General features: G+C 34.6%; 2 protein-coding genes across 2 annotated transcripts; both read right to left on the bottom strand.

Annotated features, from left to right (window-relative positions):
• Positions 1-46: 46 nt before the first annotated feature.
• LOC131946545 (serine protease HTRA2, mitochondrial) lies at positions 47-4,524 on the bottom strand. The gene is made up of 7 exons (XM_059307390.1): positions 3,879-4,524; positions 2,209-2,410; positions 1,532-1,726; positions 1,320-1,352; positions 1,093-1,207; positions 655-823; positions 47-386 (listed from the first exon to the last, which is right to left on the bottom strand). Exons 1-7 carry the CDS (start codon positions 4,373-4,375, stop codon positions 221-223), a joined length of 1,377 nt encoding a protein of 458 aa, XP_059163373.1. The 5' UTR covers positions 4,376-4,524; the 3' UTR covers positions 47-220.
• Positions 4,525-7,028: 2,504 nt separating this feature from the next.
• On the bottom strand, positions 7,029-11,130 carry LOC131946502 (ATP synthase subunit alpha, mitochondrial). Its single transcript, XM_059307320.1, has 10 exons — positions 10,980-11,130; positions 9,667-9,742; positions 9,383-9,558; positions 9,083-9,256; positions 8,835-9,001; positions 8,596-8,744; positions 8,339-8,490; positions 7,901-8,233; positions 7,667-7,811; positions 7,029-7,561 (listed from the first exon to the last, which is right to left on the bottom strand). Exons 1-10 carry the CDS (start codon positions 11,037-11,039, stop codon positions 7,326-7,328), a joined length of 1,668 nt encoding a protein of 555 aa, XP_059163303.1. The 5' UTR covers positions 11,040-11,130; the 3' UTR covers positions 7,029-7,325.
• Between the last annotated feature and the right edge of the window lie 2,102 nt (positions 11,131-13,232).

Below are 13,232 nucleotides of genomic sequence, written 5' to 3'. Positions count from 1 at the left end.
TAACACAATTGTATTCATTACAAAAAAATGAGAAGTAAGATGCTGATAGGCTTTGAATATATTTATTATGCAGAATCACATCATAATTGGATTACAGCTTTGCACAAATATTTATCATTTCTATTGATTTCTCAATGTATAGGTGAAAAAGAAAACCAAGATACCTAAACGTAATCAGTATAACACAAATATCCAAAAATTTATTCAGCCCCTAAATGTTTTAAATTGTCTGTTTTGTATCAATAGGAATTACTTTCTTTTCACTACCTCGGATCAATGTCACTTTAAGAAAATCAGATTTCTCAACAGCGTCATATACATCAGCTGCAGACTTAATAGCTGTGCCACTTATATCAATAATAATGTCCCCAGCTACTATTCCACCTCTGAAATACAATAAAAAAAAATTTAAGTTTATATTTCCCATTAGTAAAAAAAAATGCAGAAACAAAGACAAGACAAACTCTAAAATGTGTGTCAAAATACTAAGCAATAAATCATCAATTTTTTTTATTTAAATGCCCTGGTTTATCTAAAAAAAATTCTTTAAATTACATTTAATAAATCAGCTAGAAACGGAGAGTATGAATAAATAATTCTTAAGACTAACAAAGATAATTTGAAACTTAATGGACATTTAAAAAACAAACTTACATATGAGCAGGAGACCCTGGTATTACTTTGTAGACAAACACTCCACCATCTACATCAGGGAAATTTGGCATCTTTATGTTATTCTTCAAATCTCTCATTACATTCTCTGTGAGTGTAAGCATTGTAATTCCCATGTAGCGCCTTTTCAAAAAGCCATTTTCACTTCGGCCTGAAAAAAAAAGCATGCTATGCAGAAAAACTTACACAAATTGAGTTTAAATTGATAATTTTTAATGACATGTAGGAAAACAACACTGCTAATTGATATATTTAATGATATCTAATTACTTTTTATTAGATATTTAGAAAGTGGAATGGAGAGGATCACAAACAGTAGAGTAATTAATATATGGCTCATAACAGATTTTTTACGGGCATTATTAGGCATTATTATTATGAGGTTTGAAAATAATTATTCATAATTATCCAGTTATTTACCATGCTTCATTAACTCTTCTGCTTTAACCAAGAACTTTATTGCATAGTCAGAGGGAATGGCAAATGAAATACCAGTGGTTACTTTCATGGTATTAATTCCAATAGCTTGACCATCCTAGAAAATTTTGTGATCATTAAATTTTAAAAATTACTAATTCATTTATCCTAACAACAACAAAAAAATTTTAAATGATCAATGTTAAGTAAAATACAATTTTACTTCATACCAAATTAACAAGTGGGCCTCCAGAGTTACCAAACTGAAAGGAGAAAAAAAAGTAAACACAAAAAATTAAGTTTTTATGCTTATAAGAACAGCAGGCTTAAATGTAATTCAAAATCTAAAACATCCAAAAAACTTAAGTTTAACATTCCCGGAAAAATGCACATTAATGGTTCACTTTATGATTTATAAGCTTAAACATAAGAATTTTCTTACATTGATAACAGCATCTGTTTGAATATAATCCATATCCTTGTTTCTAAGTCCCAGCTCCCTGCTTGCTCGTTGTACACTACTAACAATTCCACAAGTCACTGTATTGCTCAGAGACAGAGGGCTTCCCATGGCAATCACCCATTCACCAGGTCGAATATTTGAAGATGATCCCAGAGGAATGATGGGTAGATTTGTCTAAACATATAAAATAATAGAAAATGAATAATTTTATAAAAGATTGTTAAGCTAATTAAAAAATTTCGACCAAAATATTTGAATAATGTGTGTTGGGTCACCAATTTTCTTCTTCAGTGGTAACTGGAATGTTGGAAGGGATTTCCTTCAAAATTTATTAAGTATTATATATATATTATGTGTCAACTTGTAATGCGCAATAGAGGCTGATGAACTCCAATTTCAGCCTGTTTTTATTTGGTCGCTATTTTTTTATTAATGTGGTTTTAACAATTATATTTAATCTCATGAACTATATTCTTATTTAGCTTGTTTGTCTTTCACTATAATTGATTATAAATTAATATTTAACATTAATTTATTAATTACACTTTATACAAACAAATGTTAATAACATTGTAGGCCTACACACTTCTATCTTTTCAATGAAAGTGAACTCAGTGGTATATGTTTGTAAAAAATTTTAAAAATGTACTTATTACAGCAGGTATTTTGACAGTTGCTAAATCTGATATAGGATCTACTGCTGTGACTTGGCCTTCCATTACTCTTCCATCTTGAAGTTTCACACTGACAGTTGACTTTGTTGCAACAACATGAGCATTTGTTAGAATTATTCCATTGCTTCTCACTATAAAACCAGATCCATTGGATAATGTGACAGGACGACCAGTAAGGGGATGTCTGAAAACATACAATTGCTTCTGATAAAATAATGCAGGCATGATACTATTGATACTCGACAATGTGGATACATTTATTATTAATGTCAGTAGCCTACTAAGGTCAGTTATAGGAATCAGGTAAAGATACAAACAAAAAAATTAGCTTGAATATTTTCTGTTTTTTTTTAGTAATTACTAATAAAAAAAAACTTTTAAAATTTTAAATACAGCAAAGTAATCAGGACAATTAGAAGTATTGCTTTAAACTGTTTTTTAAATTATTAATATAGCCAATTAATTATTTTAATATAATCATCATTTTTTCCCATTTGTGCCTAGGACACAATGGGCAGATGAAATAGACACATATGTTTCAAAGACCTTGCACACTTGTATCACAATCACAGCTGAATCAATCAATCCAACAAATTTAGTATAAATTGTTTTTATGCAATCCGCGATGGAAAAAACTGGAATCTAATTCAAATGTTGTCTATATTTAACATGTCGTCCAGTCAATGCAAGTAATCGATCTACTTCATTTGGTTTCTTTCATAAACGCCACCTGTTATAACCTCTGGACACCCCATTGTTCACGTTGTAAGGATAGCAACTACTATGTCTCTTGGCGTTCCGCCTAATTGTATGTGGCCGATGATGCAGATGGCTTTTGACTTTGTTCTTTGGTGGTTGTCTCATCTCGTTGACATAGAAGGAGCTATGAAAGACAGCAGTAACCGTATTTTGCAATATTTAGGTTCTGATTCTTTGTGTTTAAGACACTCCCACAATCTCCAGTAGCTTGAACCCAATGGTTCACCTTATAAGGATAGCAACTAGCATCGTCTCTTCTCTTGAACTTTCCATCTTTCATGTGGGCAATGCTGCCGGCAGCCAATGATTTTGTTCTTTGATGGTTATCTAGATAGGAGCTATGTAGCAAACAAATTTTGCAATATTAGAATGTTTATGTTTGATGGCTTTATGGTCTGTCATCCTTTTGGCCTTATAGTCTGTTAGCCTTATGTCCACTCTGCCTTTTGTCCTACACCCAATAACTTCACATAGATTGTTCATTGTGCAATACCATTTGCATTAGAAATTAAAAAAAAACACAAATATATCTAATTTAGGTTCCAAAACCAGGATTTTCAAGTCAGCAATTGAGCCCTCTGCTCTGTCACATTCCTCCTACATAGTACTAATATTAGAAGATTTGTAAATTAATTTATGTTATTAGAAACTATTTGAACAAGTTGAAAGAAAATAGGGTGGGCTACATACTACTACAAATACATAGTTGTGCATATATTGAGCACTTAGGCTGCGCTTGAACAATACACACTAACAACAATCATATTCATATTTCATATAGAATCTAAATATTTATTATTGTTTAGGGCAGAACAAATATTATTTAATACAAAGGCCTTGTTTTTAATTCATCTTATGGAGTATTCATGCTGCCTTCAAAACCAAATACTTACCTTCCTTTAATTTCCAGAAATACCACAGCTGGTCCTGCTTTTTGTACAACATCTGCTATAAAATTGTTTTTATTATTGCTATCTGCATACACTGCTAAGTCCAATATTTTGGCCAATTCTTGCTTCTGTAAATAATAAGTCCCTAATCCAGCCAAGCATGATGCTGCACAATATGATCCAAAACGTTTCCAATTCAGCCAATGGCATTGTGTTTTCTGTTCATATCTTTTATATCCATCGCTCGTGTGTTTATGTATTAATCGTTTAGAATTAACATTTAGCGCTGGTGTTTGCAAGATGGAACTTTGCAGAGGAGTACAAGATCGATGTAATAGAACATCCTCACACTGCTGCACAACTGATGTTAAAAATGAAGCTGACAACGCTGCATCATCTTTGAATACTTCGAATGCTTTTAACTGTTCGACCTGTGAACCACTGCCTTTAACAGAAATAGTAGTTAAAGGCCTGGATAGTGATCGTTTAAGAGCAAACATGATGCCATCAACTAGAATCTAAGTGCGTTGTATTTTAGCAGCGCCAAAAGTTTGCCTAACAACACTTTTTCGTCAATGTCAGAATCGAAACAAAACCTGTGTATCCTTCATGTTGCCCAATATAACAAAAGTGAAAGTTTCGAAAATGATTGTTAAAGGTTTTTATTTTTTCCATTGTATATTCTTTTAAGAAAGTATTAATAAAGTATTTTGCGCTTAACAGGGTAATTATTATTATTATTTTTTAGTTATTCTTCTTTTAAAGTGTTCGAAAAACACCCAATAACTGTTAGCTCTATATTTTTATTTCTAAAAATAAAAACTATTTGAAAAGGTACGAATCAAAACCTAACTTAAAAAGTAAACAAAAAAAATATTTCCCGACACTTCCGTATTTGTACAGGCACAATAATTTGCTACCCAATGCTTAATCAATCCAGCGAACCGACAGGAAAAAAAAACACGATTTGATTTATCTTGACAAGTTCATCATAAATAATTATTGAAACTATAGGCCTATTTTGTAAAAAAAAAATATTAAATCTTCATGCTTTGAATTGAAATAAAAGTGAGGTTTGGGGGATGTGTGGAGAGTGGAGACATTCTTATCTAATTCTTTTTAGTTTTAGTCTTAGAAAGAAAAAATCAGTATAGTGGAATTACACGAGTAATGTAACCTAGAAAAGTTAATAGAGAATGCTGAAAGGACATGGCTTATATTAATAATATTATCCATCTATAATACTCTTCATGGAGACCACAGAAAACACCACGCAGCTTAGCCACCACCCTCATCCCCCACCTGTCAGGTGAGGTGTGGTGCACCCCGAATGCTTACAAGCGTAGAGCCGGGTTAGTGACGGCTATTAGGGGCAAATAATTTAGTATTAAACGATTTGAAATGAAGGGGATGTAACAATTTCTGATTGATCGTTTCTTTGTAAACAGCTGCTTTCACTGGGCTAGAGGGTGGGGGGGGGGGGGGGGGGGACAGGGAGGGCGGGAGGGTGTAGTGTTGAATTCACATATTATGAATTGCTGATAAGCAGAAAATAAAACAATGGTGGCGTACACTATGTCGCGGGTCAGCTCGTCTATATATAACGAGCCGACCCGCGGCATATCATACGCCGCTATTTAGTTGTTGTTTTTTCTACTTTTCAGTTATTCATAATCTGTGAATTCGACACTACCAACGCTGCCACTGAAAATATTTCTTTAAAACACTATAAGTAGCTCGTTAAGGACGATAACCCCCCACCTCCTCCGTTAAAGTAAACTCCACTTAGTTACCCCCCCCCCCCCCCCACATTTAAAATCGTTTCAAACTAAATTATCTGCCCCTAATAGTCGTCACTAAACCCGGCTCTGTTTGTAAACATTTAGAGTGAACCACAGCTCACCAGACTATGTAGGGGTGGGGGTGGTAGGGAGCGCGTTTGACAGCTTGTCTCCCAGAAGAGAATTATATATATAGATTCTCTTCATAGGGACCATGGGAGACACCACCACGTAAACGCATGCCCCCTCTAGGCATATAGCTACCACCCTCCACCATTCTGGTTCACCCCAAAATGTTAACAATTACAATTGTAGAGCCGGGTCGAATTAGTAACGGCTATTAGGGGCAGATAATTTAGCTTTTAAATTATTTGAAACTAATGCGAGGTAAGAAGTTCTGCTTGATCATTTCATTGTTGTCCGTAAACTGTCATCACAGACTGCTGCTTTCATGGTGGCAAGGGGGGGGGGGGGGGGGGGGGAATTGGAAAGGAGGGTAGTGTTGAATTCACTAACTGTGAAGTACTAAAAATTAGGAAGAAAAAACTAAACAGCGGGTCAGCTCGTAAATTTTAAGTAAATGAATCACATTAGGCCTATAATAAAATCCTGATGATGGAAACAGTCGTGAAAATGACTCTTACTACTTAAAATATGGGACAGTGTGGCCTAGCAGTAGAGCGCTAGACAGCTGACCCAAAAATCTTAGTTTGAATCCGGATTGAAGTCAGTAGTAGAGTCCACCCAGCTGATGGCACAGGAATAGGTGAACCCCATCTGGTTCAAAAAATGACCTTGTGCTTTGTATGCATAATAACTGTACTCCATTTGTATTATTTCCAATACATATAGCACAATGAAATCAATTTTAAGTGTTTTAATTTCTGTTGGAATGAACACAAAAAGAATGTTCATGCAATTGTGATACATTTAATTCCCAACTTTATTATAATTGTTGTGAACACTCCAACATGCTTTAACTTACCGAATATGTTGCCAAACACTAGGACACAATTTAGAAGGAATGTGCTACTACAAAACACATCTAAATTTATTCAAGGATCACTACAACAGTAATACTAAAAGTTTAATAGCTATGTACACAGATAAAAAGTTTAAATAAGCAACAGAATACAGTGGCTACTATATTGAACTTAAAGCTAACCTGTGAGTCACAGTACTAAGAGTGAACGCCACGTTACTACATACATTTACCCCCTTCACTACAATTGTAGGCATCATCCATTTAAAAGGTGCCGGTTCCAAAAGTTGTTAGCAATGCCATTTGGTTCCATTTGAGTTGAACATGTAATAATCTTCATATTTAAATTAAGAAACAACCACAGAAAATATAAGTAAAACAACACAGAAATTTAAATTACACAAATTTATTAACATTTGTCTCAAATAAACAAGCATACTCTTGGTCATAAAAAAATGACTGACAACCCAGTTGACAAAAGTGGATAAGAACATTTTAAAAGTGTTCTTAACCGTTTTTATGGATAGTCAATGTAGATTTAACACCTTTCATTCAGAAACTTTTGAAGGCATTATATTTGTCCTAGATACTCTAATGAATAAAAATTAGATCAACTCACACCTCTTATCACAATCTACTTCATTTTCCAACAGATTACAATTGTTTCCTAATTAGTGAAAAGAAAATTTATGAGCCCTGGAATCCTGCTAAGAAGGTGGTAACAACTTGCTTTAGTTTTTCTTCTGCTTGCTCATTGATCTTTCCCTCCTTTGCAATTGTTTTAAGCAACTCTTGTTGAGATCCCCGCAGGTGTTTCAAGAATTCTGCCTCAAACTGTGTAATTCTAGATGGATCAAGTTTGTCCAAGAACCCTCTCACACCAGAGTAGATCACACAAACCTGTTCCTCAATAGCCATGGGTACTGCAAGGAAAAAATAATAAACCTTTGAGCTACAGTTTTAAGAGAAACAGAAAAATGTAAATTAAAATAAAACAAGATAATTCACATGCAAAATATCACACATACCGTATTGTCCTTGTTTTAAGATTTCAGTAAGTCTGACACCTCTCCTCAACAAGTTCTGTGTAGCTTGGTCCAAGTCAGAGCCAAACTGTGCGAAAGCAGCTACTTCTCTGTACTGGGCCAACTCAAGTTTCATGGAGCCAGCAACCTGGTAATTGCAAGAATATATGGTAACTTTTTACAAACATCGTGAGTTAGTAATGTGCTATAAGTTATTTCAAAACAAAATATACATACCTGCTTCATTGACCGTGTTTGGGCAGCAGATCCTACACGACTTACAGACAGACCAACATTAATGGCAGGCCTGATGCCTTTGAAAAACAATTCAGTTTCCAAGAAAATCTGTCCATCAGTGATAGAGATGACATTGGTTGGGATGTAAGCAGAGACATCACCAGCCTGTGTTTCAATTACAGGCAGAGCAGTGAGAGAACCACCACCATGGGTTTCATTCATTTTTGCAGCTCTCTCCAGCAGACGAGAATGTAGGTAAAATACATCACCAGGATAGGCTTCACGACCTGGAGGACGACGCAACAGCAGAGACATTTGGCGATAAGCTACAGCCTGTTGACAGAAAAAAACTCATTTAAAATCTTCCAGAACAGCAATTATTACTAATTGCAAAAAATTACTTGTGGTACATAAGAATATCTAAAGTAACATATTCACCTGCTTAGACAAGTCATCATAAATAATAAGGGCATGCATGCCATTGTCACGGAAAAACTCTCCCATGGCACAACCAGAGTATGGTGCCAAATACTGCAATGGAGCAGCATCAGAAGCAGTGGCTGACACTACAATGCTATACTTCATGGCATCTAAAACAAAAAGTAAAAGCTTAGATTCAAATAGATAATGTTAAAACATAAGCTGAGTGTTAAATAATTCAACAGATGCACATAGCTAACATATAAAAAACTAACCAGCATCTGTTAGCCTTTTAACAAGCTGTGCAACAGTGGAACGTTTCTGTCCGATAGCAACATAGATGCAATATAGTTTTGCTTTGGCTTCACCAGCATCATTGAATCTTTTCTGGTTAATGATGGTGTCAATAGCAATAGCTGTTTTTCTGGGAGATAAAAGGAAGTTCAAGATTAGGAACATACAGGTATACATAAAAGTTCAAAATGTCTATAAAAAAAAAGTTTCTGATAATTACCCAGTCTGTCTGTCACCAATGATCAACTCTCTTTGACCTCTACCAATGGGCACAAGACTGTCAACAGCCTTAATTCCAGTCTGCATGGGTTCTTTGACGGAAGTTCTGGGAATAATACCTGGTGCTTTCACACCAACTCGAGCTCTTGTTTTAGATCCTATGGGTCCCTATATCCAATTGAACAAAAGCCATATTTATGCAAAGTTAACTATTAATGAACTTCTTAAGAGAACCAAAATATGACATACCTTAGCATCAATAGGATTTCCTAAAGCATCAACAACTCTTCCCAAAAGTTCCATACCAACTGGTACATCAACAATAGCTCCGGTCCTCTTGACTACATCCCCCTCCTTGATTAGTTTGTCATTACCAAACACGACAACACCAACATTGTCTGGCTCCAAGTTCAAGGCCATACCCTGTTTTTAAAAATTAGTATTGACATTACAGACAATATTTAACCAAATGTCCACACATTAACCATACCTTTGAATTTTTTTTATATCATGTAAAAAAAAAAAGGAGAAAGTATAACTAGAATTTACCTTGAGACCACTGGAGAACTCCACCATCTCCTCAGCTTGAATGTTCTTGAGGCCATAAACACGAGCAATACCATCACCAATAGATAAAACTCGTCCTGTTTCTTCAAGATTTACTTCAGAAGTCTGACCTAATATTCTTTCTTCCAAAATGGATGAGACTTCAGCTCCTTTGGGCCCTTTAAGAGAAGAGTTTTTTTTTTAACTAAATGTTGTAAGCAATTAAGAAATATTTTTAACATTTAAAATGCCAATTTTAACTCATGCAAGTTACTTTGGAAACATACCTGCAGCAAAAACAGGAGTGGAGAGAGAAAGGTGTCTCCCTGATACACATCCAGCTGCCAAAGCATTTTGACAAACCTATTTTTTATTAAAAAGATTACATAATAGTAAGGATAAAGTATTTTTAAAATGAAATTGATTATAATAGTATTGCAATCAAGACCACAGTAGGGAATGGCATACATAATGGGCTGTGCCTATTATATCACCATACTTTGCAATAAGTCAGGTTAATGGAGACCATAGTCTAAACGGAGAATCTGATAAACCATGCATATGAGGCTCATCAGCTGGGGACAGCAACCCATCTAGAAGAAAAACCTTTGAGCAGTAAGATTACCAACCTTTATTTTCATTGCATATCTTAGCATTCCCTTGGACTATACCGCAAAGGTTGAGATGGATTCATGTGAAAACCAAGATCAGTTTACAAAGGTTGAGATGGATTCATGTGAAAACCATGATCAGTTTATCTAATGCTCAGGTAAGTGTTCCTCCCTATGTGCATTTACATCTTCCCAGCCAATCAATTTTCAAAATGGCATTTGATACCCAAGAATGTAGGTATCTTGCTATTTAAATTTGTCAACATAGAAAGAGTTCAAGAAGATAGGATACCTATCACAACATCATTAGGCCTAGGCCTATACAAGTGATTTAAATGATTAACAGACTGAGCTGGTCAAAAGCTTGATAAGGATTCAAATCAGAATTGTATTTTTAAAGGACTTAAAACAATCCATTTGAGTTGATTACTTGTGCAATAGCTGAATATATTCAGTAGGCCTATAGCTAGGAAAACTAATACTGGAGGGCATCAAGGTCATGTTTAATAAGCTCAATCATAATTTTTTTACAAGTTAAAACGTCAATATTTTTGGAAGTTTATAAGCCCAATATTTGGTCTATTTAAAGTAGATCTAGATCTACACATAAAGCAATGTTTCTTATTAGAAAGTTAAGAAAATAGGAATCTTTGCATGTTGCTCAAGTAGATTTCTAGTTTTATTACTAAAGAAAGACAGGACAATTTAATATTTTTGAACTGATTTAAAAACGTTTCAACTATTCTATAGGCCTATAGATTCTAGATATCTAATAACTGAATAAACATTATAAGTCTAGTAGTTTCAGCAAAACAGTGAAGTAAAGTTGAGCTTTAAAATAAAACCTTGGTCAAGTACGTCACTCAACATGTTAGTTCCGGCGATTATGGAGACAAAATTTCTAGCCGGTATCCTATGGCTAATTTAATAATTCCACAAACATTCATGCTGAAACTGATAACAAAACAAAAATACTGAGTATTACTTACTCTGGGCAGGGCTCTGGGAAGTTGCCTCACCAAGGAGGACGCCAACCTGGCTGTTAGCATTTTTTCATAAGCTCAAAATAAACTATCCTGTCTAATATGGCAGGGAACAGGGACGACAGAGGACAATGCAGAACTACACATGCGCATACTCTCACACAACTTCCTGAAAGCTTAAAAGTCTGATTACAAAAGTACAAAATGTATTTTAATTTATTATATATATATCATTTTCTAATACATAAATTCTTTTTGTGACTAATATGACTTACAAATAGCACAGTTGAGAAAATGCAATATTACACAAACTGAAAGAACTTTAAATTGAGTGGAGAGTATACAAAATTAAAAACTATCCTCGCAAATGAAGATAAGAAATAATTTATTAATTTGTCTCTCACTACTTTATTTTTCAATACACGCATTCTCTTTATATGTCGGTTTAAATTTTTATTAATTTTAAATAGTCAAATATTACTGATGCTTTTGTTTTTTTCCCTATCTTTCAACAGTCCGGCTTAGTTCACACCTCCCGACTTAAATTTTTAAGGGAAAAAGTGTACGCTTTTAGTTTAAGCTTAGGGGCCCCAAGGCCTATAATACAGTGAATTAGGTAGTAATCTTGCTAGGTGGTAGCCCCAAAACCACTGCGACTATAAGGGGAAGTGGGTGGTACCCCAAAAATTAATGTAAAATGACGTCACATTCTTAAATTTAAAAAAAATGTAACTGAATTTTAGCAGTTTTTCATGTGAATTATTTTGGAAACTGATCATTGGATCTAATTTTGACCGAGAATTACTAAAATGTTCCGTATTAAATAGATTAGTAATGTTTTCAGTTTAATCAAGGTAACCACATTTACTAACTTACTTTAATTCCTAATTTAAGGGAAATAGCCCTGTTAATATTTTCGACAACATAAAACGTACTCGGTTATTTCCCCCGCTGAACTGAAACAAAATCGGGTGGGGATGAATTCGGAATCATGGGGGGGGGGGGGGGGTCAGCAAAAAATGCGTGGCGGCATTTATGGATGGTCCTCATTATTAGACCATATTATAGGCTATATATTACAAGAATGTAGGCTAAATGGTTGAGTTGGAATTTGGAATCGTTGCCAGTGTAGACACAGCCAGTGTTTCTTCCAGACCTTTTTCTCCGGGGGGGGGGGGGGGGGCAGTAGACTTGTTTCATAAGTTTTTATCTTCAATGCACCGCTTGAAGGAAACACTGTTTATAAGACAGTAGCTTCAAAATGTATGGGTTTTGAAAATTGTGGGTTTACTTGTCTGTCAAAATTTTATATTAAAAACTGCACAAAAATAAGTTTTAAAAGTTGCTAAAAACTTACTAACTCACGGAGGCAACTTCAGCCAATAGCCAAATACTTCTTTTTCTAGAGTTAGATAGTGTGGTTTTATGAAGTAGACTTATGAAGGCAAATACAATATTATTCTTGCACACAGTCTATTTACTTAAACCTAATGAACATGCATTAGGCTAATTTGTTTATCTAAACTGTTAATGTCCAGTCGAAGTCTAAATAATAATCATTAAAAAAGTTTTAAAAAACCCACGTTTTCTGATTGAACTAAAAAGTAGAAAATAAATACTATACATCACAATAATGCAAGCGATCACTCTACTATAAGCGATGAAAAACGTGGGGCGCCGAAGTAAAAGTTATATTACTATTGATTAGATAATACTATTGACTTTTATTAGGGAGCTTGTAGAGAGTCAACAGTATTAGAAACTGTAAGAAAATCACGGCGCCCCACGTTTTTGATCGCTTATAGTAGAGTGATCGCTTGCATTATTGTGATGTATAGTATTTATTTTCTACTTTTTAGTTCAATCAGAAAACGTGGGTTTTTTAAAACTTTTTTAATGATTATTATTTTCTACTTTTTAGTCTTTGTCTGTTTGTTTGCATTAAAATCTTGCTATCGATTTTATCTTTTCACTTTTTTTTGGGTAAACGAAGACAACTCGTAAAAAGACAACTCGTAAAAAACACGTTGTTTGAATACGTTACTGACTAGAACACATAGATTTGAACCCGTGTCGAGTGGGATAGCAATCGTGTGCCCAACCACTCGACCATATCGTCTCCCCCAAACTGGCCTACCTCCTGTAAGTTTAAACTCGGTTCAAGCTAAATTACCTGCCCCTAAGCCTGTGGCGACATGTGATCGTTCGCTTCACTGCGCGCGAGGTACGCGTCGCTGGTTTTTTTTCTAATGGCTAGCA

Source organism: Physella acuta, unplaced genomic scaffold (assembly GCF_028476545.2).
Source record: "Physella acuta isolate Inbredline_101_S28 unplaced genomic scaffold, ASM2847654v3 ptg000562l, whole genome shotgun sequence".
NCBI classification, from domain to species: Eukaryota; Metazoa; Mollusca; class Gastropoda; family Physidae; genus Physella; species Physella acuta.
The sequence above is the reverse complement of the archived record's forward strand: the minus strand, read 5'-3'. Positions and strand labels throughout refer to the sequence as shown.

Coding starts and splice junctions, on each gene's coding strand:
- LOC131946545 (XM_059307390.1), bottom strand. CDS start 4,375: ATGTTTGCTCTTAAACGATCACTATCCAGGCCTTTAACTACTATTTCT. Junction 1,353..1,531: donor AAACAGATGCTGTTATCAAT/GTAAGAAAATTC, acceptor TTCTCCTTTCAG/TTTGGTAACTCTGGAGGCCC. Junction 824..1,092: donor AGAAGAGTTAATGAAGCATG/GTAAATAACTGG, acceptor TTTTTTTTTCAG/GCCGAAGTGAAAATGGCTTT.
- LOC131946502 (XM_059307320.1), bottom strand. CDS start 11,039: ATGCTAACAGCCAGGTTGGCGTCCTCCTTGGTGAGGCAACTTCCCAGA. Junction 9,559..9,666: donor CACTCCTGTTTTTGCTGCAG/GTATGTTTCCAA, acceptor CTTCTCTTAAAG/GGCCCAAAGGAGCTGAAGTC. Junction 8,234..8,338: donor ATGATGACTTGTCTAAGCAG/GTGAATATGTTA, acceptor TTCTGTCAACAG/GCTGTAGCTTATCGCCAAAT.